Raw genomic sequence first — 26,156 nt, forward strand, 5'->3', positions numbered from 1 at the left:
ATTACGGAAAACCGACCTATACTTGAGGTCGAAAATACAGAAAAGAGAAAAAAAGAAGCGGACGCAGTGAAAATGACTCGTATCTTGTAAATAAACACACTCAAGCGAGCTCTAACAAAATGAAGAAAGATGCTCACACCTTAACAGAAAGTTATCAATATTAAGGATGAAGTAATAATGGAGCATTTCACAAACGATAAACAACACGAAGTAAACTTTACACAAAATCAAGGAAGAAGTGTATAATATTAATGGCTATAAACGTATGTACAACATAGGCAGGGTAAAAGAAATAAGATTATGAGATAAAATGTAATTTTACAATAATTAATAACTATAAATTAGAACAGTTTTTCACGAAATCTATGTTTTCCTTATTGCCACAGTAAATCACAATGTATTTCAACATTGGACCATTTCCGATAGAAACGCACACAGAGGTTGACAAAAATGGGTAAACACGATTGAAGAATGGGTTCTTTATGGCACGGCATACCTTATGGACAGCGGTTGTTAGTAAGGATTGAAACGACCTTGGGTGTGACCCTGCGGTGTTTTGTAGCTTCTTCGTCCTTGCTCGTCGCTGGGTGCTTTAAAACTCTATCAAATAAAAAAATTTTCATTAGAATTAAAATTTCCTCTGAATAAACAACAAAATACGTAAACAACGAATAATTCTATTCTTAACCACAATTATCCACACTTACCCCTGTTGACCTTCTTCTAAGATCATCCTGATTAGGATAGGAATGTCCTGCATAACCCACGGACGAGCCATACCGACCATTTTGATCACCATATGAGGAATCCCGACCACCATATCGATAATCCCGACTACTAGACGAATTATCACGACCATTGTACGAATTATTCCGAGCATCGTACGAGCTATCTCGACTACCATACGAGCTACCTTGGCCATTATACATGCTATCACGACTATTATACGGTATATTGCGATCACCATAGCGACTGTTCCTACCATAAGGACTGACTTCCGTTTTATTTGAGAAACGATCATTTTGTGACTGACCAGAATGGTACGAAGAACCATAGGTGGTACCATGATGTCGACTACCACCAGACTGTCTGGCTTCTCGTTGGTAAGGGTTGAAACCTCTTGGTGTATTGCTATAGTATGACGGTCGCTGCCGAGGCCAAGGACCTGGAGCCGAGAATCGGCCTTGACCGTAGGCAGTCATATGTGCAGGAGGTGGGTAGGAATTCCGTCGGTCGATTCCAGTCTCCCTGTATGACGTACTTGCTCCACCAGACTTCATGTGGAAACTGGTATAAAGAATACAGTGAGAATGAAGTGATCATTGAAACATAGACAGACGTTGATGTGGAACTGTAAACTTACTAACCCCAGCATTCGACGAGCTGACATGTCCAAAGAAGCTCTTGGGGCGTGACGACTGAACCCGGTTTGAGGTCGGTAAGGTCTGTTATCTGTCCAGTCTTCTGGTTTTAGCACACGGTCAGGCATCCTGCAAGAAAGACAAAGACTTATTATAGAATTCAGCCTCTGAATGAAGTACATTTAGGTAGACGCACGGATGAGATGAAAAAAATTGAAAAATTAAAAAACTTTTAAAAACCGGCTAAGTGTAAATTTACTAATATTCATTGAAGATGGCGAGTTTCTTACGTGACTTTAGGAAGAAGCTTTGCTTTGAAAACGTAATCTTCGCCATATTTGATGTCCTCAAATTTAATACTGTAAACAACATGATGTTCAGTTGAGATCAATGCATTTGTAATTTTCGCACAAAAGAAAACTATGTCATATTTGCACTTGCCCGATGGCTAAATTATCAGGAATATTTCTGAGTTGCGGAACAGGTGACTCCACGCATCTTAAATAAAAAGGAATTACTTCATGAGCATTTTTTAATAGGTTACGTCATATTATATTACGTCATATCATATTGGTAGATTACGTAACGGCAAATTACATATAACTGTATTGGCAGGTGACGTATTATCATAGTGATTTGTAGATTTTCTTACTTTGACGGCAGGATAGCTTCATCGTCCAGCATCACTTTTCCACACATACCTTGCGAGAGATCTGTCACTAAATCAACTTCCTTAAATAATGAAAAAAGAAGTGCTTCGATTAAAACACAAGAAAGTTATGAAAATACGTATTCAGTGGAATATTCAAAGAGTTGAGAAAGTTCAGCAAAAACAGTTCGAATGAGAAAAGTTATGTAATCAGCAAGGCTTATCTTGATGCAAACACAACATTAAAGATAAAAAAACTGACGAGTCAGTTTTTCTGCTCTCTATCGAGAGCAGATCAGTGCAAGCCTGAGACCGAAGGTCGAGGGTTGCACATGCTTGAGAGTTCTCGCAAACGTCTCCGAGGTTTGTATAAGCCTGTGCAAACACGAAAAACATCTTTTATTTCTTTTCTAAAATAACAATAATGCGAAACAGACAAATTTAAAGTAAACGTTTTAATTTTTCCTCTAAAATGTATTCATGATCAATTTGCAAATTCTCTTTGACTGATTGATTGTTTTGATTGATTTAATTGGTTGAGCTCAGATGTGTTTAGCACTGGCTAATGCAAACTCAGCTCCAGACCAATCAGCGCACGCGTTTTATTGTGTTTATTTTATAATACTGTACGTTGTACTTACATCATTTGTTCCTCCTCCTTCATAAAGACCTTTAAAAAAGTCGTACAAGGAATGTTTTGGACCAACAAATAGTCTATCCTTTCCCCGACTGTTGCGTCTGGCTGAAATTGAATAAATTACACGTTAGGTTGTTTTAATGAACACGACGTCTATAAAATGTGTCTTGAGCATAAACATCTTACACTCTTCGACAGTTAAATCTGGATAAACCTGAGCCAGCGCTTTCAATAGACGTTTTTCATCAACAAACGGCAACAGTGCGACACCTGAACAATCAAACATTACGAATTTACAAAAAGATATGGAGAAAGATACAAACAGGATGGATGTCATTCTGAAGTCAATTATAAAATTTGTGTACTAGTTTAGAGTAAGCCATGAGATTTTGCATGTCATTCTGTAGTCTGTTGAAGAGATTGTTAAGTATTTTGTAGTCGTTTATGGAGAGTTTGAGTTATTCTGTAGTCAGTTATTGAAATTGTGAACTTATGTGAAGCCAACAGCGATACTGTGGGATACAAAAGTACTTACAACTACAAATCATCTAAACATACCTTGCCAAGCATATTTCTTTCCGTTCAAGTCGATCTCAAAGTCAGTGGGATAGAAGTCGATGATGGGAGATTCCTAGAAAAGATTAACGTGTGTTTTAGGTAAGCCTATAAAACTAGAGATGTTTGTCTCGTCACAGCTCTTACCGGATTGCTCATCAAATCCCTCCATGTTGGAGGTAGAAAATTACCACTCGCTGCAGGAAAAACACTCATTAGTTGCTCTAAGGGATTGAACTAGAAAGAAAAAGAAAATTCTTACTTCATCGTCCTCATCAAACATGAAAATAAAATTCACATAACTTGCTGTCATACCGGCTGTGTTCCTTTCTCGAATTTATATCGTTTTGACTCGACATTCTTAAAATCCGATGCGAATGGTGCATAATGAAAAGGGAAATACCATTTCCACGAACAGCAACCCTTGATAAATAAAAATGAAAACATTGATTGATTGGATATCCGAAATACAGACAACGCAAATCACTCATGAAGATACTGGGGACGAATTCTTTCGTTTAGACATGATAAAAGTAAAGTTGAGTCGGATAATTTTTAGGACGAGTTTTTTTCTTTTTTGGATATGTTTTACCTGATAGTAATATCGTAACACCCAACACAATCCTTCAGCATAAGCACTTGCCTAAAGAGGGAGAGAAAATAAAGAACCTACATGAATTATGTTGAATTCACTCTTTTAATTCACTCGTTGAATTCAATCTTAAACGTATTTCAGCAATATGGCTGCCAGTTTTAAGAAATAAATCATCTATCTATCTATTTCAATGCTTGGAAAAATCGCAGCTACTAAAAGAAAAATTGGTGGGTTCGCTTATTTAAAGGCATGTGACATGACAGTACAGTTTAATACCCAGTGGTCGGATGCACGAAGCCTGGATAGCGTTATCCATTGGATAGCAAAAATTTTCAAATTTGTAAAAAATGTGTTTATATTTTTCATACGACAAAGAAATTTCGTAGTCTTCGAAGCGATATTTTAATTCACTTGTTGCTCATTTGGAATCTTATATTTTTTGCTTTTTAAAGGTTTTATAGAAGTTTAAAAAAATAGCTATCCAGGCTTCGTGCAACCAGCCCCAGATTAAAGTAATTTTAGCATCTCAAGCGTGAATATTGAAGAAACTGCGTACCACTTGATCTCGAAAATCGTTGTAAGATTCGTCATCCGACGACACGCCGAACTTTTGAAGATAATATCTCTCGCGCCAACCTTCTTCCCACAATCTTAGTGAGTCAAAAAAAAATCAAAGTAAGATGTGTTTTACAAAACATAGATGCGTTATTCAGTTGCTATTTGATTAAATACTAATTCACACAAAACAAAAAAAATCATTGAAGCATCATTGATGTTTTGAAATTTCATTACAAGTTAGTCAAATACAAAATAGTTTCACGTTTTCATCAAAAGTTATGTTGCTTGTGTGAAGTATGTATTGATGCAGTTATTCCTTATTACCTGACATTATCCACTGGTGTGTCGTCCTCTTTTTCAACTGGATTTGAATTCGATTTACTGCGATCTACTGTCTTAACAAATGATTATGAAAGCTCGTCAAACACAATACAACACAAATCGTCAACCATCAGCTGTTCAAGTCCGTTAGCTTTACAAACGAAATAATTAAAACTGACACGTTCACGTATTCATCAGTTCCATTGACCTTAAGTAAACACTAATTATATTCTTACCTCTGTCACAGTAGAATCATTTTTCTTCGGTTTATCTTCAAAAAGCATTGAACGCAAATTTGCTGCAGCGCTCTGTAAGTGTAGAACATATTGCTTTACACACATCCTGTACCCTCATAACTTTATAGTTTCCTTCGTGCATGTTGCACAAAACCAAATACAAAGTGATGCAGAACCTCACCCCCTGACTTGAGTCAAACCTACTTTGTAAGCTGTTGCTCTGGACATCACGGCGCATGTATACATTGATACACTTCAGGAAGTGTCAGATAAATTAACTACCAATAGCATACAGAATCATTGCGCAAAAGATTTGAAAATGCGTTTATGCTTTACAGTACATATCGTACGACTATTGTGACACTTACAAAATTCTTTCGATTCTGAGCCTCCATTCTCATATTATACGCTTCGATACGAGGGCTTTCAATAGCTTTGAGAGTGTTAGAAATAGGCTGAGGTGCAAACTGACCAGCGGGTACCCAACGTGGTCCGTCCTAAAATTGGTTTAAGAGTAAACATAGAAGTGTTAAAAATGTTAAAGTTTAGTCTAGAAGTTTTTCACTTCATGCCTTACCACACAACTTCTTGCTTTTTTTTCTTTCTCTCGTTGTCGAAATTGAAGCTGAATGTTTCAAGACAAAATGCACGTGACTCCGGAGTGACGCACACGTGAAAAGGTCGTGGTCATTACAAGACAATGAGTAGTAAATAAGTACTTACTTCTCTTTGTTGTCGTTGTTTGAATATCATGTCTTCCATTTCGCCAAGATCTTGGGGGAATAAAAGAGGATCATAGAGGTGGCAAACGGATAATAGAGATGACAAAAGTTTAACATGTATAACATAAGTTCTAATTCCTTAGCAAAACGGTAACTTTTTTTTGCGTTGTAACTACGAATTTGCAAATGAGTAGATTATTAAGGTGTATTGTGTATTTTCAAGGCGGAAACTAGGTAAAAAACACAAAAGTGTTGTGGGTATCCTGAATTATTGTACAAATAAATAAATAACAAAGGCTAAGGTTTGTAACAACAAGATAACATACGAAACCTTAGGACAAAGGAGTTAACAAAACGCTAATTGCATACGAGAGAATTCTCTACAATCCTAAATTAAGAACTTGCTTAACATTTCAACAACACCTACCGACCAGAATCTTATGAACACCTCTCATATTGACGTAACCGTTCTCAGTAAGATAGCCCTGCATTAAAAAAAGGCTCGACATTTACAAACAAAAAGGAGATAAGAATATAACACAAACAATACAAACACGTACACCCGTTGCTGGTAAACATTTCTTGTAGAGATTGATTAATTTATCGATAGCTCCTTCCCTAAATCGTAAAAAGTAGGGATTTCAATTGATCATTGCAAGAAAGGTGATTGAATATAGCTTGCGGCTGGAAATTGATTTAAAAAGCAATCAACAGTCTCTGGCAAAGCTCTTGCCCAGCAAATATCGAATTTTTCAATCACTCTGAGGTTATAAATTATATAACGGTACATGTATGTCAATGTATGCTAAATGTTAAAAATCATTTCGAAATTTTGTAATATGAAATGAAGTCCTTTGTCGCATTGAATTTTTCCATTAAATCAACAGTATCTAAAAAGTCTTGTACGAACATGCCATAGTTTAACTATCAATAAGAGTGTGTTTTAGGTTTTCATCTTGGTATCGTAACTACATGAAAGGCTACCATCTTAGTGACCATGGCGGTGATTTGTTGCTATCAAAGGCAACTTACCTTATTTCCAATGAAGGAAGATGCGGTAAAAAGTCGTTGCCAACGAAGAAACACATGAACACCCAGTCATCTAAACATCGCTGAAAAATCACACAGACAAAAATATCCTGAATAATAGCAATTTTATATTCTACTGACAGAATACATCTTTATATTATACGGTTATTTATTTTACTAAACAATTCAAGTAAATATTTGAACCTACATCTTTTAGCTCTATAGATAGCTACTGTTACTTTATTCCTTTCTTATTTGCCATGGTATTTAAATGTATTTAAAAAAATTCGTTCATTCATTCTTTCCTTCTTTCGTTCATCCGTTCATTCTTTGTTATCTTACGACAAACGATAAAAACCAAATTTTCTCACCTCAAAATCGTACGGAAAGGGTAAACCTTCCATTCGCAACTCTCTTTCAAGATACTAGACGATTAAAAACCGAAAACTGAAGACTTTGGTTGAAATATAAAAACAATTATTCTACAATAAACATAAAACTTCATGTTGCACAAACCTCTCGAAGAACGTTTAGACGTATAAAGATAAAATTCACTTCTTCAGCAACGGGAAGCGGTTGCTCGTCAAACTATAATATCGAAGAGAAACGTTGACATTTCTAAAATATGTAGAAACAAATACTACTGGTTTATGCTGTTTCTATGGTTGTAGTTTTATTGGTTTGACTATTTTAAAAGAATTATTTCCGATGAATAAAAAAGTTTAATTTTAACAAATGATGTTAAGTTACGGAATTCGAGGTTCGTGTTTTTAATATTGGCACAAAAAAGATTAATGATATCTTTTATATTGTATGACGTCAGTATCATGACGTCACCACACATAGTCCCTTTTTCACATACCTCCCCAGTCTTTTCCTTCGGTAAACCAACACAATCTTTGAATTCGTGACCTTAACGAAATGACATGTCAAAACGATAGTAAATTTTCAAAAAAGTGTAATTTTCTTTAAAAAAATAAATCTGTTTGAAATTATTCCTTAATTATTTTCCTCACCAACTTGCCCGCACAGATCACAGGGCTTTTTCTGGTTTGGTTTAAACTCCTCTCTCAAGATTGTGAAATGTGGCTCATGAGTCGCAAGTCCTAACGGCAAAAGTTTAGCGTTCAAATGGAAAGTAAAAAAAAAAATCCGAGAAAAAAAGACTTACTTACCAAGCATGATCAAGTCAGCTGAAAACGAAAAAAAATGTCGTGAACTTCACACAATTTCCAGGTTTAAAAAATAGTAGTAGAAAAATGTTTCATAAACTAATGCGACAGTTAAAGTTCGTCATTGTCCTTCTTCATATTCATTGAAGAAAACAAAAAATCTCTTTTCTTTACCTTTACGTTCGTCATGCAAAAACGTCCGCAGAGAAAGTATATAAAATAACATGTTCAGCATCGCAGATTAAACATAAAATGCGAGATGAAAGAAATTCCTTACCGTCAGCTCCGTTTAAACAGTGATGTGTGTTTGGATCGTGACTAGGACTGGCTGAACGGTAAAATAAAATAACTCCACATCAGCTTGGATATGGATTAACTTGACGCGAGCAGAATGAACAGCAGTTTGTATTGTCCAAACCTCTTTGTTTTCGTATGAAATCCATTATTTTATGTTCACCTTCGCCAGGAACATTTGCATCAGACAAAATAACCTACGAAAGACAAATTACGAACAATTAAAAAAACCCCACTCATTTTGCTCAACGCATTTCGCTTTCTACACCACATTACTGCACCTTGATATTCTGCCAACCAGGATCATAATTCAACCTTTGAGCGATGTAATAACGTAATGCTAGCGATAGGTTGTCCATGAATTCTGTTCCCTATTCCAGTATGGTTTACAGATGGTTATAAAACAAGAGAAAATGTTTTAAACATTTGAGGTTTTCATACCGGTGTGATACAATTGCTGTCAAAATGCTCCGTCTTCTCTTTCACAGGCGGAAGTTCACCTCCTGAAATATTTTAAGTTGAAAACTGGAGCGTCCCTGATGCTAATTATAAGTTCAGAATAGTAAAAGGCAGAAAGTTGACACCACAGTATAGAGAACATACAGTAGGGCCACTCCATTGAATTTTTTCGTGCCACGTATATCTTATTACGCATGTGATTACCATAGTGGCAGCCTGTAAATTGCTTTTTCTGACCAATAGGATTGACGATATGGCAAACGGGAGCCAGTAAACTAATTAAATATACAGCAGCCAGTTGCACAGCGAAGTGGCCCTACTGTATATTCCTTTAATGTGATGAGACCCTAAGGTATAAGCTCACAACAAACACAATCTTCATAACCCTAGCATGCATGAAGATACCTTGGCCAAGAACTTCTTCGCGATATCTAGCAAGATCTTCACGTTTGTCCCTGATGATTGTGAAAAAACATAAAATTTAACATTGACGGATTGCAATTAATCTCATATTTTCATCACTACCTAATTTGATCACTTACTTTGACTCCTTTGACGCTCGAAATCGTCTAGATCTTTGTTGATTCATTTTGGCTCTTGGTGCCTGAGTAATGGCAAATTAAAGGGTTTTTATGTGAATTTGTAAGTGTTGAAACTAAACAATTCTCTACTGCTCTTAGAGAAGAATAAAATGCACAGATATCAATAATCTTACCACTCCATCGATTGCCATATACAATAACTTTCTTGGACGGACAATAGAAAAAATCCTGAAATATAAAACAAACGACAAAAGTGACAGATGTTGTTAGGCTACTATGGTGATCAAGATGTTCAACTTTACTTTATATTGTTTAAACAATATATGACATTATGATTGAAAACACATAAAAAGCCAATGTTTCAATGAAAATGAACTACTAAAACTAGTGTGAATGCAATATTGTTTGATACTCAAGCAATAGTGGTTATTTTAGGAATTAACCTTTACTGCTACGATATGATTTCCATATTTACATAGAAGCACAATTGAAATAATACATTGAATAGAGAAAACAAATTTTTTTAACAATTCGTCTTATAAAGTAAATGGTTTGAACCCGGGAGTATCGTTACATGTTTGTAGATGTAGATCGTCCAGGTTAGTATAGTCCTGAGAAGGACTGTTTTTGTTGTTGTTGACTGACGTTTCGACAACCTTAGCGGTAGTCATCTTCAGAGTCAAACTGAAGTCAGTCAACAACAACAAAAACAGTCCTTCTCAGGACTATACCAACCTGGACAATCTACATTTACAAACATGTAATTCGTCATATCCCCACCAGGATGAAAGAACACATTTCCACTGATAAAAACTCACACATCTTCAAACACCTTCTCTCCTCACATAACTGCAAATCACAATACACCAACCACTGCTTTACAATTATCGACACGGACAATTATTCTTCCACCCTCAGAATTAAAGAAGCCTTACACATTAACAAACTTCAACCCGATCTCATTAAGCAAGTTCACCACATTCATACCATTTTTAGTTTGTAAATAATTTTTATGTTAATTTATCTTCTGTTTAATGTATTGTCTAAATTTCATATGTTAATTAATTGTAAATATTTGTAATACTTTCCTCATCTCAACTAACTGTAAGTCGTTTATCTCTATTTATATATTTAAGTATCACATTCTGTAACACATTCATTCGCACTGATGATGGCATATGTTTCCCGAAACATGTCTGTATTAAAAAAGTTTGTTCTCTATATTCAACGTATGATATGATTATGATTAACTGTTTGATTTACTTGTGTATTTGCCTCAAGATTCTAATGAAATAATTTTGACAAGCAATATAGTTGTGTACTATGTTTAAATCTCAGCATATTACAAATATTTCACAAAGAATTATACAAAATGAATGGTTTCCATAGTCTTTGAACAGTGACTACATAGCAGTATTAAATGAGGGTGAACAATTCTCAAAAAAATCATGCAGTCTTGCGAACATGATTTGATTAAAACAAACCTATCTATGTATTCAAAGATGGCTACCATCATCTCGTCTTCATTCTTTGGTGCTGGTCTAAAGTTGAAATTAAAACAATCAACGTAACATACATGGAAGCAAACATAAAGGAATTCCTTTACTTCAAGAAATTCACCATTTGTTTTCAGAAAGCTCTCCGAAAAAATGCCTTGTTAATTTTTGAGAAATATCTTGCTTTTTAGGGAAATTCCTTACTTGTTTTCTGGATGGCAGCAAGGATGAATAATCCCATTCATGTCCAAGTAAAGATTATCAAACTCAACATTGTTTGGATTTGCTTTGCTCGAATCAACAGGAATCTTTACATCATTTACTTCACGTGGCTTCAGGATTGAAAGACATTGAGAACAACGAAATTAGCAATTGAGTGCATCACTGCTGGTGGATCAATACACAGTTATAAAAACAATAAAGAATATTGCTGGTGTACCAGACTGGAAAGTTTGAAATGCAAAATATAGACTTTCCAGTCTGACTGCTCCTACGGTACAACTAGGATTGTTGAAATAAAACACAGTTTGAGTAATTATATAATACCCTCCGATATACTTAAGTGACTTATACCTGATGCAAGCACTAACCTTCTGCCTCATTTGCAATGAACTGCAATACACACACCATAAGCATAGGAAGAATGGTGAGTTTTGATAATCTTGTGCTTATGCCTATGTCGCAAGTGTAAACCATGCTTAACCCAGCTTGATTGTTGTCAAGAGTCATAATGGCAGGGTATTTTATATGTACCACAGAGCCCAAGTAAAAAAAAGTAAAAGTAAGTCAAACATTGCTGGTCCAACCACAGAACATGGTGTATTTTAACACACGTGACAAACACTTTTTAATTTCAATTCTTATCAGTATCACTCGTATCACTTTTATCAGTCAAAAGAAAACTGGAAACTGACAAATAAAAATTCACAATACATTGCGAGCACAGTAAAGAAGTCTCCAGTTTACTTTTAAGACTGTTTTAATCAAGATAAACTATTCATAATCCTTTCATACTCCTAATTATTAAAACGTAATATAAAAATATTACCTTTTCTTCATAAGAATGCACAACAATAGACGGGTATTTCTTTGATAACCAACGAAAAAAAGCTGGAACTCCCATGAGTACTAAGCAGCAAACAGTTTGACACACATAAAACTGAAAACAATATTTTCTTTATAAAAGATTAAAAAAATCTCCAGTTGTGGCAGCCATGTTTTTCATCCAAGCAACATGTTGCGTGATAAAGGTACACGTACCCCCCTGATTTTAGTATTATGCTTATTTGATTTAAGGGGGGGAATTGTACAAAACGATAAAAATATAAAACAATATGGCGGTCAAAAGGAGTTATGTATCATTTTTATCAAAGAATCAAGGAATGCCAATGGTTGCACTTGGATGGTACGATTATTATGTACTAGAAAAGTAACTTCATACAATCGAAACATAAAATGAGTGTACATCGTTTATCCATCCATAGCGAGTGAGTTTTGTAAATAAACTTTGTTTTGAAATTTCAATTCAAGGGTCGTCGTCATCGTATCTGGAATAACAACATTTGTTTTCGCTAAAAGACATGTCGATCGCTTGAGGATGGAAAAAATTCGCCGTGAAAGACAGTCAAGGATAGAGAACGATTCTTGATTACTGAATGTTGAGGGGAAGTTGCTCTTAAACATAAAAGCCTGAAGTTCTTCCAATTTTAGTCGTGTTTACGGTTCCCATTACATTTTTATTAAAACTGGGAAATTTCATAATAAAAAAAGCAGCTAATATTGACACTGTATTCCTGTCGATTAAAAGTAAATGGTATCGTGGAATTTGTATATAAGCCGGAGAGCTAAGAAGGGGATACTTATGGTAGTTACTCAAAATAAAAGTTCTAGAAAGTATATCTCTGACAGAAACAATGGTGAAGTTTGAACTGTTGACACTTAAAATTATCACAACTATACATGTCATACAAACTTTCATACAAAAAAAGTCTAAAAACTCGAACACACACTCAAAAAAAGCCAGCACACAAGTATATTGCTTATCGATGAGCTCTTTCTATCATTCGCCTACCGACCACTTGTAGCTGTAGTTGGAGCAGAGTTAGCAAAGACGTGCAAGCATCTTTGATAGTTTTCAAATGGCCTTTTTATTTATGTGCACTACAAGCTAATGGCTATGTTCTAATTTTTACATTGTTATGACGTACGAAGGCACAGTTAAAGAATGAAAAGCCAACACGAATATTTTACAGCGAAGAATTGATTGTACCGTGATGAATTTCATTGACGTTAGCATGCCCAAATGCAAGAATTTTACCCTAAACAATGGTCTTCACTCGCAGTAAAATGATATAAAAGTCGTGTTTTATTCATCTCTCAACAAACACCTCATATTTCATTCACTTCACAGTAACCTTAGAGTTTTAACTCTTAACTCAGTCGATTAAGAATTTCAAGCTTAAGTCAAGCACTATATTTGTGAACAGTTTAGCCAAAGTGAAAGAAACGGAGGCAAACAATTTGTCGAATGCAAAAGACTTTATAAAAAAATTCTTGTCGTATCATCACTTGCTTTATTTAATTCTTTTCTCCTTCCAAAGCTTTCGTGGTTAAAAATTGAAATCTTCAACATGGCTTACAGAGTATTGTATAAGAAAATAGCCCTATCTTATTTGACTGCAACATATTCAAAATTGTTATGCGAATGTTAAGATAAACGCTTTTCGATTTTATGAAAAAAACATAGATGTTTACTGGAGAAATCGACATTTGTATGACAACTTGATTTTCCACAGGATCAATCTTCAATGGTGAGGTTTGGGCGAAACACCTTGAACGTTTTTGCGGAGTAATTTTCAATAGTTAAGTTTGAATGAAAGACCTAGAATGTTAACAGAAGTAATTTTCAAAAAATTGAAAGGCTTCAAGAACATTTCTACGAAGAAAACCGCTAAGACAGAGTCAAATGGAGAGATAAAGTAGTCGATGTGACATTAATCACGACGTCACGTGATTTTTACAAACCACACTGTCGTGGGAGAATTTAAACCTTTCACGGATTGGTGCTTTATTAACCAATCATAAATTCGTATTATGATCATCTTAATGCGAACGAGTTTTTCAGGGAGACACAAGCAGTGAATACAGAAACAAATAAAAAGTAATTTCTCGAAAGAAAGACTATTCTCGGTGTAACAGCCAAACGGCAATGGTTTTTCAATTTGGTCATACATTGCAACACAGATTATCGATTTCATATTGTGACAGTTTGAGTTGAGTAAACAAAGTGGTATTTTATCGAAAATTCATTGCCCAAATCTGTGCATATCTTGATTGTTTACGAGGAAAATACTTTTATTTTATTTGCAAGGAGCACCTTTTCTTTTACATGCACATTTTCATTTTAAGTAATAATATTAGGTGTGACATTTTTTAATTATTTTATTCTCGTAATTGGTGGAAACGTTATATTCTCGTTGACATTTCCATGATTTTTCTTCAACCTTTTTGTATAAATCGACGGATACATATGTCGATTGAAGTTTTATTTATAGAGAGTACAGCTGAAAACTTGTGGGTCTCCAAGAAAAACAAGTTAAATTTATTGTATACATGAAAAATACAGAATTAGCTGATAATAAAAGGACATATCAACAGTTGCTCCTAAACCTTAGAGAAGACTAAAATTTCTCATAAATATTAGAATCTTAAAACGCTATCCAAGAAGCACTTGTCAAAGCCATGGACGCTATTCTGTGAAAACACGTCTTACAACGCGAGTATATGCATTATGTATTATAAAATTTCGTACATATGAATACTTTGAATCAATTTGTGAATCTCGTGCTCACGCACAACTATAGAAATATGATACAAATGCAAACGCTGAAAATCTTAAGTATTGATTGAAAGCTCTGTTTCACGAAATCTTTTACACTGCTAGCTATAAATTTTGCATTGAAAATGGATTGAAGGAACAGATAAATAATGACAACTAGCATTTAACATTTGTTCATCTTAAATGCACACAGATTGACGTAAGAGATTTTTTATGATTTGGTCACTTTATCGACCGCTTTTGAGTGCAGCAAAACCATTTGGACATTAGCTCAAACCGATAAACGAAAAAAGGGTATGGTCTGGCAAATTGATGGAAGGGAGGGATTTGTGGTCAAGATAAGCACCCATACAGGGAGATAATTTTTGAAGTGTCACACGACAAAAGGAGGTTTTGTTTTGTTAGCGAGAAGATGACAAACAATGAATGTGTTACCATTGAAATGCATTCGAAAACGAGTGTGAGTGATTTCTATTCGATTTCTATCTATATACAGAGCAACACAGACAATAGTTAAAGTTCAATTCTAGCCGGGAGTAATTCGTAGAATTAGAACATTTTATCCACAGAGCAGTAAAGATGCTCTGTTCAATCAATGCTCAATTCAGATTTTATTTACAATATCTCTTAGTAGCTTCCATATACTTTCCCCATCCCTTATACTCGCAGGCCTTCAATTACTCCCCAGCCTCGTCTTATACCCCCCACTTGGCAGGTAAAAGTACGTTAGCTACGTATAACAAGATATACATGGTCTAGTTTTCCATATGTCGATACACTATTGAATTACAGAACGTTGAGTGAAAGAATCATGATTTCAACAGTCACAATTCAAAAAATAAACATGAAAAGAATTCTTGTTTCCGTTGCCGACATTACCGACTCTTCACTAAAATAGAAACGATCAAGACTATCGAAAACACTTGAAATATATTTCTTCACAATTGAAGCATTTCGTCTGACACATTACGCAGCTAAACGTCATGCACCGCACATCAAAAAGCCCGATTAATCAGGAATTTTTATGTGGCTAAATAAGTACATATATATATCAAACAAAATTGGACAATTTGCACAGCTTACACAAGCAAGTAAATGTTGTCATCGTATCTAAAATGAGTTTGAACAGAACAGTTGAACAGTACTGACAACACAATTTCATATATATCTGTCGGTATCGTATTTTCATATACCTTTTACTCAGTCAGAAAATATACGACCTTTATAAGTATATGAAGTGTGTAAAATTCCAGGCAATGATGTTAATTTAGTGGACTTCCTACGATGGAAATTTTCCATCATTGCGTATCACCACTCTGTGTCTTTGAGTGGCTTTGCGCATGTCGCTGTTTCAGGGAACCAATCAGAGAAGAGAGTGAGCACTTGAGTTCTGTCAGTTTTTACAAGCAATTAGGCGTTGCATAAAACCTCAAACGAATAAAGATAAACGTCATATGCATGATAGAAGATTATTCTCATCTTGTGCATTCCTCGGACGGATGAAAGGCATAAAGGCGGACAAATTTAGAGCAGTATAAAAACAACAATACACAAAAGAGCCTTTTACTTGCAAATTGTCGACCAATAATCACAAGAACTGACATTGTAAAATATCACGTTTCGAATCAAACTTAAATCTCGAAAGAAAACGAATCCATCTTGTTGAATTAACATAAAGAATGATGGAATCTTCTGTCGGATGCAACACAGCCAAGTTTCCCTTCTCAATTCATCATATATTAAAGACGAAGGCTTTCACTACAGACGATCCACGTGATTCTGGAAAAAAACCGACCGGTAAAGGAGAAGGGACAACGGAAGAAGAAAATATCATGAAAGACACGAAACATCACGAAACAGGTAATAAAAATTTTGCTGTACATGGGAAGTCGTGACAGGCTGTTGTTTTTATGGTAAGAATCGTGTCCTTGAGTATTTATGCATGAAAGTCGCTGAAGCTACTTCCATTAAATTGCTTCATCGCTTAATTATTAATGCAAGCGTTACACGAAGTTCAAGTGCTTCGTGTATAGTGATGTATTGCGGTTAAAATGGAAAACAGTGTTTGAGATTGGTCCATTTGATAACGAAATATCATTTGTATGACTTGCATCTTTAGATTAAAACTAATTTAAAGACGTCACTTTGCTAAATAAATCTACGAAAGACAAAATAGAAAGAAAAACTGTAAAAAGGAGAAAGGGCAAAAATTTCGACTCCATCTTCAAAATTAATTAAGGCCTTTAAAATGTAACAATAGCTACCATTATGAAACTATGAGTAAGATATTTAAAGACAAACTAAAGGTGATAAGAAAATCCTTGTGATATTTACAACCAAGTAACGGCTAACAAAATTCTATTGATGTTTCTAACTTTTTCAGAACAAGATACAGTTGAAGGCAACTCCATACAAAGGGCTGCTAAGGAGCTCGAACAGCAAAGAACCGATAACGCACGCACAGGAAAACGAAGACGGGTACTGTTCACGAAATTCCAAACGTTGGAGCTCGAAAAACGTTTTTTTAAGCAACGCTATTTGTCAGCGAGTGAACGCGAAGAGTTTTCTAAGGAGATCAACCTCACTCCAACTCAGATAAAGATTTGGTATCAAAATCACCGATACAAGAACAAACGACAACGAAAGGAGAATTTTGCAAGAATGCGTTTTATCCCACCGTCGGTACGAGTTTATCCACCAGCCGCAGTAAGTTTGCCTTTTTTCAGAAGATGCTTTTGTTGTCCCACAGGCTATTCGTGCAACAACACGCCTTATAACAGACCAAGGGAGTGGCCATTAAGTATCTTCCCACCTCTTTATGTTTCTAATCAAAGAACTTAGTAAGCAAATGCTCTTATGACTGAACTAAAATACGTCCAGCTGGCCATGGAACGATATGAATGTCGTATATAAATAAAAATTGAACAAGTTCGTTAGTTTTGTTGATCTGAGTTGAGGTTTTTTCGTGAATATAGAGGTTGTGCTAGATGATGAAATTTATAAAATTCTAAATTTGACGGGGTATTATTCATAGACCAGGCAACAAAATTATATTTTCGTGACAACCAGTATACCGAACTCTTAGAAACAAAAATAAAGTCCTAAGCGAGCAGCTGAAAGGGGGAAAAAAGCAGAAGAGTCAGATCGATAAACACGCCATGCAAATAATAACAGTACTGATTTTGAAAGAGTGCAAAAAATGAAAAATCCATAATTATTGTTACACAGTCTAAGACTATTTTTACAAAGACTAAATTAAGCATCGAAAATTCTCCCACTCGAAGTTAAAACAAACTTACAACATGATTATGTCAGTATTTAAGTGTATAACTGACCCAATAAACCGTATCTTTTTAAATCTTTACGCCTGGGACTTTGCACCGGAGTTCTTTCCTTTCACTAAACGAAAGAAAAATTTCATAAAAATTTACGGTTAAAGTCGCAAATACAACGAAATATGGCAAAGTAATTCATGGAATAGACGTAGGGACGAATTGAAAGCAAAAGCATGTTAAATATAACATACAAAGAATATCACAACTAATTTCACACTTACCAGCCAAGTTAATATGGCTTTTTCCGCAATGTTTGTAAAGAAATCTAAAGCGTAACAAGTGAAAACACCGCGATCTCTCTTCTTTACCCTCTTAATCCACAATCGTCCTTCTACCACATACGGATTTGTGGAGACTTTTTTCGTATTGATCCACTTCACGCGTTTCGTCTCTCCAAATCTCTCGTTGTCTTTAAACCAAAAGATATTCTTGCGTCCACAAACACGACAAATGATGGTAACATTATCTCCGACTTTAATCGGGAACTTGGCAACTTGCAATCTTAAAACTGGAGCACACATTCCAGTGTAGTTGTTTCCTGAATTAAAATTTCAGAAGCTATAAACAAGCACTAGTTTACCTCTTCAAATGAAAGAAGTGAGGATTTTTGATTTTGAAATGGAAGAAAATAAAGTAAAATGAAGAATTTAGCAATTCGCTCGGTAAGACTCAAACAGAGACATATCTTTTCGATTTCAGCTATTCGAGCTACGCTTGTGACTAAATAAGAATGAAATTACCTTTCGTGCTCTGACCAGCAACTGGAACACAAGAAGACAAAACATAAAAAGCCACGATAACAGAAACAGATTTCATGATTTTTTTCAGCCGTGGAATATTTCCAACTAAAAATGCTCCTATATTGCAAAGCCTCGTGACGTCAATATACGTCAGACTATAAAAATAGACCTGTTTACCATTGCAAAACATTAGACTGCCGTTTTTTATTGGTTAAAAAATTCTTGTTACAGAGGGCACTACAAAATCGAAAGTGAAAGATCGTCAAACATTATTATTGAGCAATCTTCCACGAAATCCTCTCCACTTTAGCACACTTTATACGTCCACAAACACTGCATATCATAGTGAAGTTAGCAAGCAAGCAAACTTCGAAGATGGCCGCCAATCAAGAGAGTTCTTCCCAGAATTAAGTAAGGCCCCGTATCCAACGATTAGTTGACCAACGCGAAATTACAGAGTAAAGATGATTTTATGATTTTGAAAATGGACAAAAACAGACAAAGTAAAGGTGATAATATTCATAATATTCAAACAGAAAATACATCCTTCCGCTTGCGGAATTTTCAATGATCATGCACAAGTTTGCAAGTTCGACAACTAAAAACGTTCGATTGCATTTTCAGATAAAAGTCGAATTTTCCATTGGTTAAACCATTTTGCACAATCGGACAAAACCGAAAGTGAAATCTCATCAAATGTTTTTAATGAGCGATCTTTTGATGAACATCTTCCCATCAGCGCACAACATGGATTCACCGGAAGGCTGAAACTAGACAAAGCCTTAGCTGGAAGTTTGAATAAATGTACTCGACATTAACATAATTAAAAAGGACTGAATTCGACTACATAAAAGAAAGAGAACGAACTTTTTCAAATAACAAAATTAAACTAAATGCACACATAGGACAATGGTCACGATTCAAAAATAAGCAATTGCTCTGACACAATCAAATAATATTCATTTAATTTTTCAAATCTTCTTGCAACTTATGAGATGATGCAACACCCCAACTATAATTAAGGATAAATGAAGCATCAAAGTTGAACGATATCCGGTCTTATGCATAAAGTTATTATTATAATAATACATAAATAATGTATGAACTATTTAGAGCATTTAGCAAAACTATATTGGATTAAAATTCACATCCAACTCGAGTCGATCAGGTCATCGCAGATTAAGAATTCAGAATCATATTCGCGAAGAACCAAAAGCCTTTTGTATAGTATATGAATTACAAACCGAAAACTAAGAATAGCTGGTAGACAGCTGATAGTCACCCAATGTTTTAATGATGAAACTAAACTGACATATCTAGTACACTGATCATTTCATCAACCACGAAACGCACCAATAAAATTTCATTGCAAAACGCGAGTGAAAAATCTTCGGGAAAATTTGCTTTGAAATATGCAAAGATATCGTTTATTCAGGTTTAGCACGATCTCTTGGCGTCTATCTCTTGATTTTCCTTACCAATGGCATCGGGATTGGAGAGAGGATCTAAATCTGAGAACAGGTTTAACCACGATGTTAAATTTCCATTGGAAGATTTTGGTTTGGGTTTGTGTTCTCCTTGTGCAGTTTGCTGCGCAGATGGCGCCACGGGACTGGCGCCAAGTAAATCATCATTCTGCATGGTGGGGGTCAGCACTGCTGTTGCCTGCAAAGCGGGTGCAGGATTGCCAGTAATGGATGGTTGGGAGTATGGGTCCAAATCAGCAAGACGGTCAATTAAGTCAGAAGGCATGTAGCTTGTAGGTGACGATTCGACTTTCTCGCCCTTTGGAAACTGACTTTCCGACTTCTGGTCGTTGCCAAACATTTTATTCCATGTCTCGCTAAAACTGCTTCCATCTCCTATGTTATCTGCCTGTTGTGGCTGCGATAGGTTACCAAATAATAAATCATCTGTCGTAGGATAATTATTCTCTGAAGAAAGCAAATCGTTACCAGACAACAGGTCGCCTGGAACATAAAAAAACAAGTCGCGCTCAGACCTTTCACAAAACGTGTAGAGGAAAAGCTTTAATTAAAAGTGACATTTCCCAATGAAAGAAATTAGCTATGATACGTAATTGAACCGAATATACATTGAAATGAACCACAGTTCAACAATACTAAATATTTCACCCTAACAATTTTTGTTATTAAATTAAAACTTCTTAAAAATTGTTAGTTCCACATGACATTCATTTCCATCGACAACTGTGTTGTGAAATAAGGCTGCAGTGTAAATAAACACTTTGGATTTTATCTTTTTTTTTTATCAAACGAACAATGAAGTGGCAAACACCAAAGGGTGAACACTATGATGTTTAAGTGTAGTAAAATGACATAAAATTTTATCGGTATGGGAAGAATATTGGCATTTTAATATCGGTTGATCGGTTGATCGGTTAAATCTTAAATTTGGTACATCACTAATGGGATAAACTAATAGCAAAAACAAAATGATTGAGCGATTCAATGGTCAAAGATTTCAGTAAACATTGTGGGTTGAAATGAAAAAAAATGTTAAGTGTTTACCTTTGAAGGTACCATTTGTAGCCTCTGTACTGTTCAATGATGGAGCAGTATTATTGATGAAAAACTCGGACATATTAACACCAACATTATTCACAGGTGTATCAATGGACAAATTCAGAAGATCATCAATACCTTACAAGAAAACAACACGAATAAAGACTCCAGCTAAAAAAACCACTTGCTAAAAACATGCGACGCATTTATCGTTTGGCGAGAAAGAAAACAAGCAATCGATGTTTAACTATTTATCATGACAAAATCAAAACACATTAGTACCTTGTATTACAGAAGCAGAACTTGGGCCCAATAAAACAGTAGACGATTCTTCCTTACCACTCTGTGGATTCCCCAAAAGTTCTTCATTGCCTCCTGCTAATGGAGGTCTGTGATCCGGTAGATTATCCAATGAGATTAAAGTATCATCATCATCATCATTAGTTACCAGGACATCAGCACCTTCTTCTTCAGCCTTGTCAGCCGATTCATCTTTATTTCTCTCCTCCACGTGGGCCACCTCTTCAATGTGTTCCTCCTTGATCTCATCTAATCCCTTTTCATCCTCTTCATCAATATCATTCTCGCGGGTGTACGAGTCATCCGGGATGATGTGCTTTAGCATTTGAAACTGATAAGAGGATGACCTCGGAACTGCTCGTAGACATTCGTCAAAGAGTTTGACGTATTCTCCCAGAACTTCAAAAGACTTTGTTGATAGGCAACGAGAGTTGCTGACAAGAGATTACAACGGCTGGCTGAGAGTAAATCCACTTTCTGGATAACATCAACTTTGCATTTCTCGAATTTTTTCTTCGTCACTTTAACCTCTGATTGCACCTAATTCCACGTAGGAACAATGCAGTGACATTGAAAACTCCTCTTTAATCAGACTACTATTGATATAATCATCACTCCAGTAATTAAACCAGTCAGTAAAGAACTTAATGATGCAGCGACTCATCATCAGCCTTCGCAAGTTTTAGAGGAAATTGGCAAGCACAAGTTGACCTTTGGAGTTTGAACTTGGCAAAACTTATAAAATATGAGAACGTCGCTAATGGAAATTAATATGTTTCGACAAAAAATAAGAAACGCCATAACTAACTGAAAATAGTCGCTGTTATCAGGCTTTTATGAGCGCAATCTTGCGAAAAAACAATACAATTCATGATAGGCACTATATAGATCGAGAATTTCAATAATTTAAACGCAAAATTTGTTTACCTTAGCACGATGCACACAAAATAATAAAAAAATTCAAGAGTGACAATTTCCAAACGTTTTTACTTCTGAAACTACGAGCAGCTGTGAGGCACCAAAAGCCCCCTGCCCCCCTGTATACATATCCACTGAATCTCGTGCTAAAGCAGTAGTAAAGTACCGGACGCACCCCTTTTGCTTTATAAATATCAGCTGAACTAAAGCCAACGCAACAGTAAAATACCGGACGCCCCCCCCTTGCTTCATCCATATCAACTGAACTCAAGCCAAAGCAGAGTGAAGGGCAGGACGCACCCCCCAAACCATGCTTAATCAACCCCCCAAATGAAACAAACCTCTCTGTATTTATCAAGCTTCCTGTAAGCTTCTGGATCAAGCTCCTTCGAGATGTCTGCCATCCACAGTAACGCAGCTCGATATTCACTTCTTAATCTTTCCATTCGATTCACCGTTTGCATTGTATCACCAATGGCCCGAACACGAAACGTGTCAACCTCTTGGAACAAACGGACCAAGGGGAGACGAAGGGTCAACCTAAGGCAACATGGGACACATGAAAACTCAGAATAGCAAAAAAAAGCAAAGTAAGTTGGTGTAGCTACCTTTGTTGCGCTGTATAACTGAGCGATTTTCCTACACTGATCATCATTTTTCCTGCCTTTGTTTTATCAACTGAACCTTTCTCTCGAAGAAATCGACCGCATTCGTTCTCCTCTCGCGACAAAGCTAAATAAATATCAATGTTACATCATCAGACGTAGGTTGTTAAAATGTAAAAACCGCATTTTCAAAATTATGAACAATCCTGCTTCAACATCAGATCACTCCTGAGGAAGACACTAGACTGAAGTATATAAGGACTCAAGTTTCAACATCAAATCACTTCTGATGAAGGCACTAGACTGGAGTATTTAAGAACAGAAGTTTTAACATCAGATCACTCCTGATGAAGACACTGGACTGGAGTATATAAGAACTCAAGTTTCAACATCAAATCACTTCTGATGAAGACACAAGACTGGAGTATATAAGAACAGAAGTTTTAACATCAGATTACTCCGGAGGAAGACACTGGACTGGAGTATATAAGAACTCAAGTTTCAACATCAAATCACTTCTGATGAAGACACAAGACTGGAGTATATAAGAACAGAAGTTTCAACATCAGATCACTCCTGAGGAAGACACTAAACTGAAGTATATAAGGACTCAAGTTTTAACATCAGATCACTCCTGATGAAGACACTGGACTGGAGTATATAAGAACAGAAGTTTTAACATCAAATCACTCCTGAGGAAGACACTAAACTGAAGTATATAAGAACTCAAGTTTTAACATCAGATCACTCCTGATGAAGACACTAGACTGGAGTATATAAGAACAGAAGTTTTAACATCAGATCACTCCTGAGGAAGACACTAAACTGAAGTGTATAAAAATTCAAGTTTTAACATTAGATCACTCCTGAGGAAGACACTGGACTGGAGTATATAAGAACAGAAGTTTTAACATCAGATCACACCTGATGACGAAACAAAAACAGATATCTGATGCTTAAAATCAATTCACAACTATAATTTAAATGACACCCACATACCAAATATCTTTTTTTGATACACCTCAACAGCCCTCAAGAGATCAATGCAAGTTTTTTGAATGTGCTTGAATGCTTCAAGTCGAGCATCAACTTCTGAATCACCAGCAACAACAAACTCATCCTGTTGTTTACCGAGTTTTTCAATCATTGTCTGTTTACTCTTCCAGTACTTCTGTTGGACCTTGCCTTTGAATGAATCTGCGGGTCTTCTGTATTCACGATAGTTGAAACCATTTGTACTAGCATCAATCAGAGAGTCATCATCAGGATAATCCATTGGATGATCAAAGCTAAAAGTTTATCAAATTGGATAATCCATTTGGTGTCAAACACACCCCTTACACCTTCCAATTTGTGCCCCCGGCTTGAAATTTACCTTAACCTGTAAGGGCATAAATCTTGGGAGGGAGGGTGGACATTTCTTCCAACTTTTTTTAAAATCAATGATTTCACATTAGAAAAGCTACTTTACACACAAAGATCCCATGTCCATCTCTCCCACTTTTTGATTTACACCCTTGCTAACCCGTGCTTGCTCTCAAAATTTATTTATATATTCATCTTTGGCAACAACTTGCCATGTATACACACAAGGCAACATAGATAACTACTTAATGAAACTTTTTTAAACATAACACACGAATGTTAAAAACAACAAGATTTTTTACTAGATGGTTCACGAGACTTGCTACAAAACATGCATTTAGATTCCCATGTTCTTTGATCATCATAAACATTTTAGTCCGCAGTATTTCTTATAATGTAAATATCTAAACATATTTTCCACAACAAGTTGTAGTTGATAGGATTGGCATAAGCAAGGACTTTTTTATCAATCGATCCATGAAACTCCGTAAAGTAAATAATTAAACATGCTCAGTAGTTTTAAAATATCTGAATTCATCATACCTTTCATCAGGATCTTGTGTAAGATGCTGATATGAATCTCCCATTCTTAAAATCCTTTCTTCTAAACTACCTGAAGAATCGTAATCAAGAACAATTAACTATATAATTCAATATTTTCATTGCAAGGAATTGGCAAGGAATAGTTGTTTGTAGCCTAAAGTAAACTTGAAGGAAAGATTGAAAAAAACTTGAAAATTTGCAACTGCATACTGAAGAACAGGCGTATCTATTCACAAACAAAAAACTTTTCAAGATCATCGAGAGTGATCGGTTCCATACGTAAATGTTGATCAAAACAATAAAAATGCAATTGGTCAGAAAGATGCTGCCTTCGGACCACCTCCTATGTACATAGCCAAAACCAGCTTACACACACATGCTTTGATTTACTGAAAAATATGGTAGAGTATTAAAGTCTCGAATGTTTTACATAAACTAGATTGAGAACATCACTTGGTTAAATATAGATCATTAATTTCATTTACAATACTGTTGTATTAGTGTGACAAAACATAATACTGTTTTTCAACTAGGAAGGGGGCAGCACTAACTATACCAGGATATAGTTCTACCTTGTGAGAAATCCAAGACTTGCATTGGACCCTTAACATGAACTTGATATGACGGTTCTGAACTGATCACTAAATCCTTTACTATCAGCTTATTTAGATATAACAATCCCCCTTAGGACTTTGCAATGAACAGCAAATGGAATTTTCATTGATTAAGACATCAATCTTTTTCAAAATTGTTCAAGGACAACAATTAAAGGTGAACAACTTTCATAAATTATTCACTATTTTAGTTTAAGACTTTAGGTGAAATAAAACAGGCTCGATGAAAATTTAACGCCCAATTAAAACCAACACGAGCTGCCAAGGGACTAGAAAATCAAAAATACTTAAAAACTTTGTTTAAGATTATTATTTGGAGTGGGTAATCGAAATACGTTTCAAAACAAAGAAAACTGGTATCAGGTCTCGTGTCCATGAACGTTGAAATCACTAGCACTCTAGCAGTTCGTTACAGACGATGGAAAATATTTTTGGAAAACCCTCATACCTTCTTTGCTCTCTAGCCGATACAGTTATCCATTTCTGTGCATTCTCAAGGAGAAACCGTTAAATAAAATTCAATATTTTTCCAACATAAAAATTATAAATAAAAACACGTAGAAAAACACAAATTGGAGCTCGACCCAGTCTTCACGTGCAAATTTTCACCAACCAATCACAGAGAAGAAGCGAAAGACAGAATCGGATGATCTTCGGTTTTGTATCGTTCCGTCACGTATAGTTATTCCTAATTATACATAAAATAGTTCGCTCTATGTAGTCGAAAGCAATTGTAAATTTTGAGAT

The 26,156-nt window shown here is 35.5% G+C and overlaps 4 protein-coding genes and 1 long non-coding RNA gene across 5 annotated transcripts; 2 read left to right on the forward strand and 3 right to left on the reverse strand.

The window, feature by feature from the left end:
• Positions 1-227: 227 nt before the first annotated feature.
• Positions 228-11,867, reverse strand: LOC124453028 (5'-3' exoribonuclease 2-like). Its single transcript, XM_047003713.1, has 36 exons — positions 11,675-11,867; positions 10,831-10,958; positions 10,615-10,671; positions 9,304-9,358; positions 9,131-9,192; positions 8,994-9,043; positions 8,571-8,632; positions 8,411-8,500; positions 8,254-8,326; positions 8,113-8,163; positions 7,839-7,856; positions 7,680-7,769; positions 7,526-7,575; positions 7,180-7,251; positions 7,035-7,088; positions 6,667-6,746; positions 6,195-6,252; positions 6,062-6,119; positions 5,636-5,685; positions 5,490-5,537; positions 5,281-5,409; positions 4,913-4,984; positions 4,680-4,750; positions 4,354-4,447; positions 3,795-3,845; positions 3,518-3,625; positions 3,350-3,439; positions 3,206-3,278; positions 2,834-2,917; positions 2,652-2,752; positions 2,014-2,093; positions 1,803-1,859; positions 1,652-1,720; positions 1,368-1,490; positions 708-1,287; positions 228-600 (listed from the first exon to the last, which is right to left on the reverse strand). The coding sequence occupies exons 1-36, from the start codon at positions 11,747-11,749 to the stop codon at positions 514-516; spliced, it is 3,150 nt and encodes a 1,049-aa protein (XP_046859669.1). The 5' UTR covers positions 11,750-11,867; the 3' UTR covers positions 228-513.
• Positions 11,868-11,956: 89 nt separating this feature from the next.
• On the forward strand, positions 11,957-12,537 carry LOC124453032. Its single transcript, XR_006950931.1, has 2 exons — positions 11,957-12,031; positions 12,157-12,537. It is a non-coding gene; the product is annotated as an uncharacterized LOC124453032 (long non-coding RNA).
• A 3,389-nt stretch (positions 12,538-15,926) lies between these two features.
• Positions 15,927-17,410, forward strand: LOC124453153 (homeobox protein Nkx-2.5-like). Its single transcript, XM_047003906.1, has 2 exons — positions 15,927-16,324; positions 16,848-17,410. Exons 1-2 carry the CDS (start codon positions 16,144-16,146, stop codon positions 17,303-17,305), a joined length of 639 nt encoding a protein of 212 aa, XP_046859862.1. The 5' UTR covers positions 15,927-16,143; the 3' UTR covers positions 17,306-17,410.
• Positions 17,411-17,644: 234 nt separating this feature from the next.
• Positions 17,645-18,901, reverse strand: LOC124453098. Its single transcript, XM_047003849.1, has 3 exons — positions 18,540-18,901; positions 18,021-18,337; positions 17,645-17,863 (listed from the first exon to the last, which is right to left on the reverse strand). Exons 1-3 carry the CDS (start codon positions 18,727-18,729, stop codon positions 17,861-17,863), a joined length of 510 nt encoding a protein of 169 aa, XP_046859805.1. The 5' UTR covers positions 18,730-18,901; the 3' UTR covers positions 17,645-17,860.
• Positions 18,902-19,458: 557 nt separating this feature from the next.
• On the reverse strand, positions 19,459-25,966 carry LOC124453156 (islet cell autoantigen 1-like). The gene is given in 9 exon segments (XM_047003909.1): positions 19,459-20,509; positions 21,071-21,202; positions 21,347-21,703; positions 21,706-21,904; positions 22,624-22,822; positions 22,891-23,014; positions 23,887-24,176; positions 24,796-24,865; positions 25,858-25,966. Coding segments are annotated over 8 exon segments (1,878 nt in total). The 5' UTR covers positions 24,840-24,865; positions 25,858-25,966; the 3' UTR covers positions 19,459-19,976.
• Between the last annotated feature and the right edge of the window lie 190 nt (positions 25,967-26,156).

This window comes from Xenia sp. Carnegie-2017, unplaced genomic scaffold, assembly GCF_021976095.1.
Source record: "Xenia sp. Carnegie-2017 unplaced genomic scaffold, XeniaSp_v1 HiC_scaffold_25, whole genome shotgun sequence".
Taxonomy (NCBI): Eukaryota; Metazoa; Cnidaria; class Anthozoa; order Malacalcyonacea; family Xeniidae; genus Xenia; species Xenia sp. Carnegie-2017.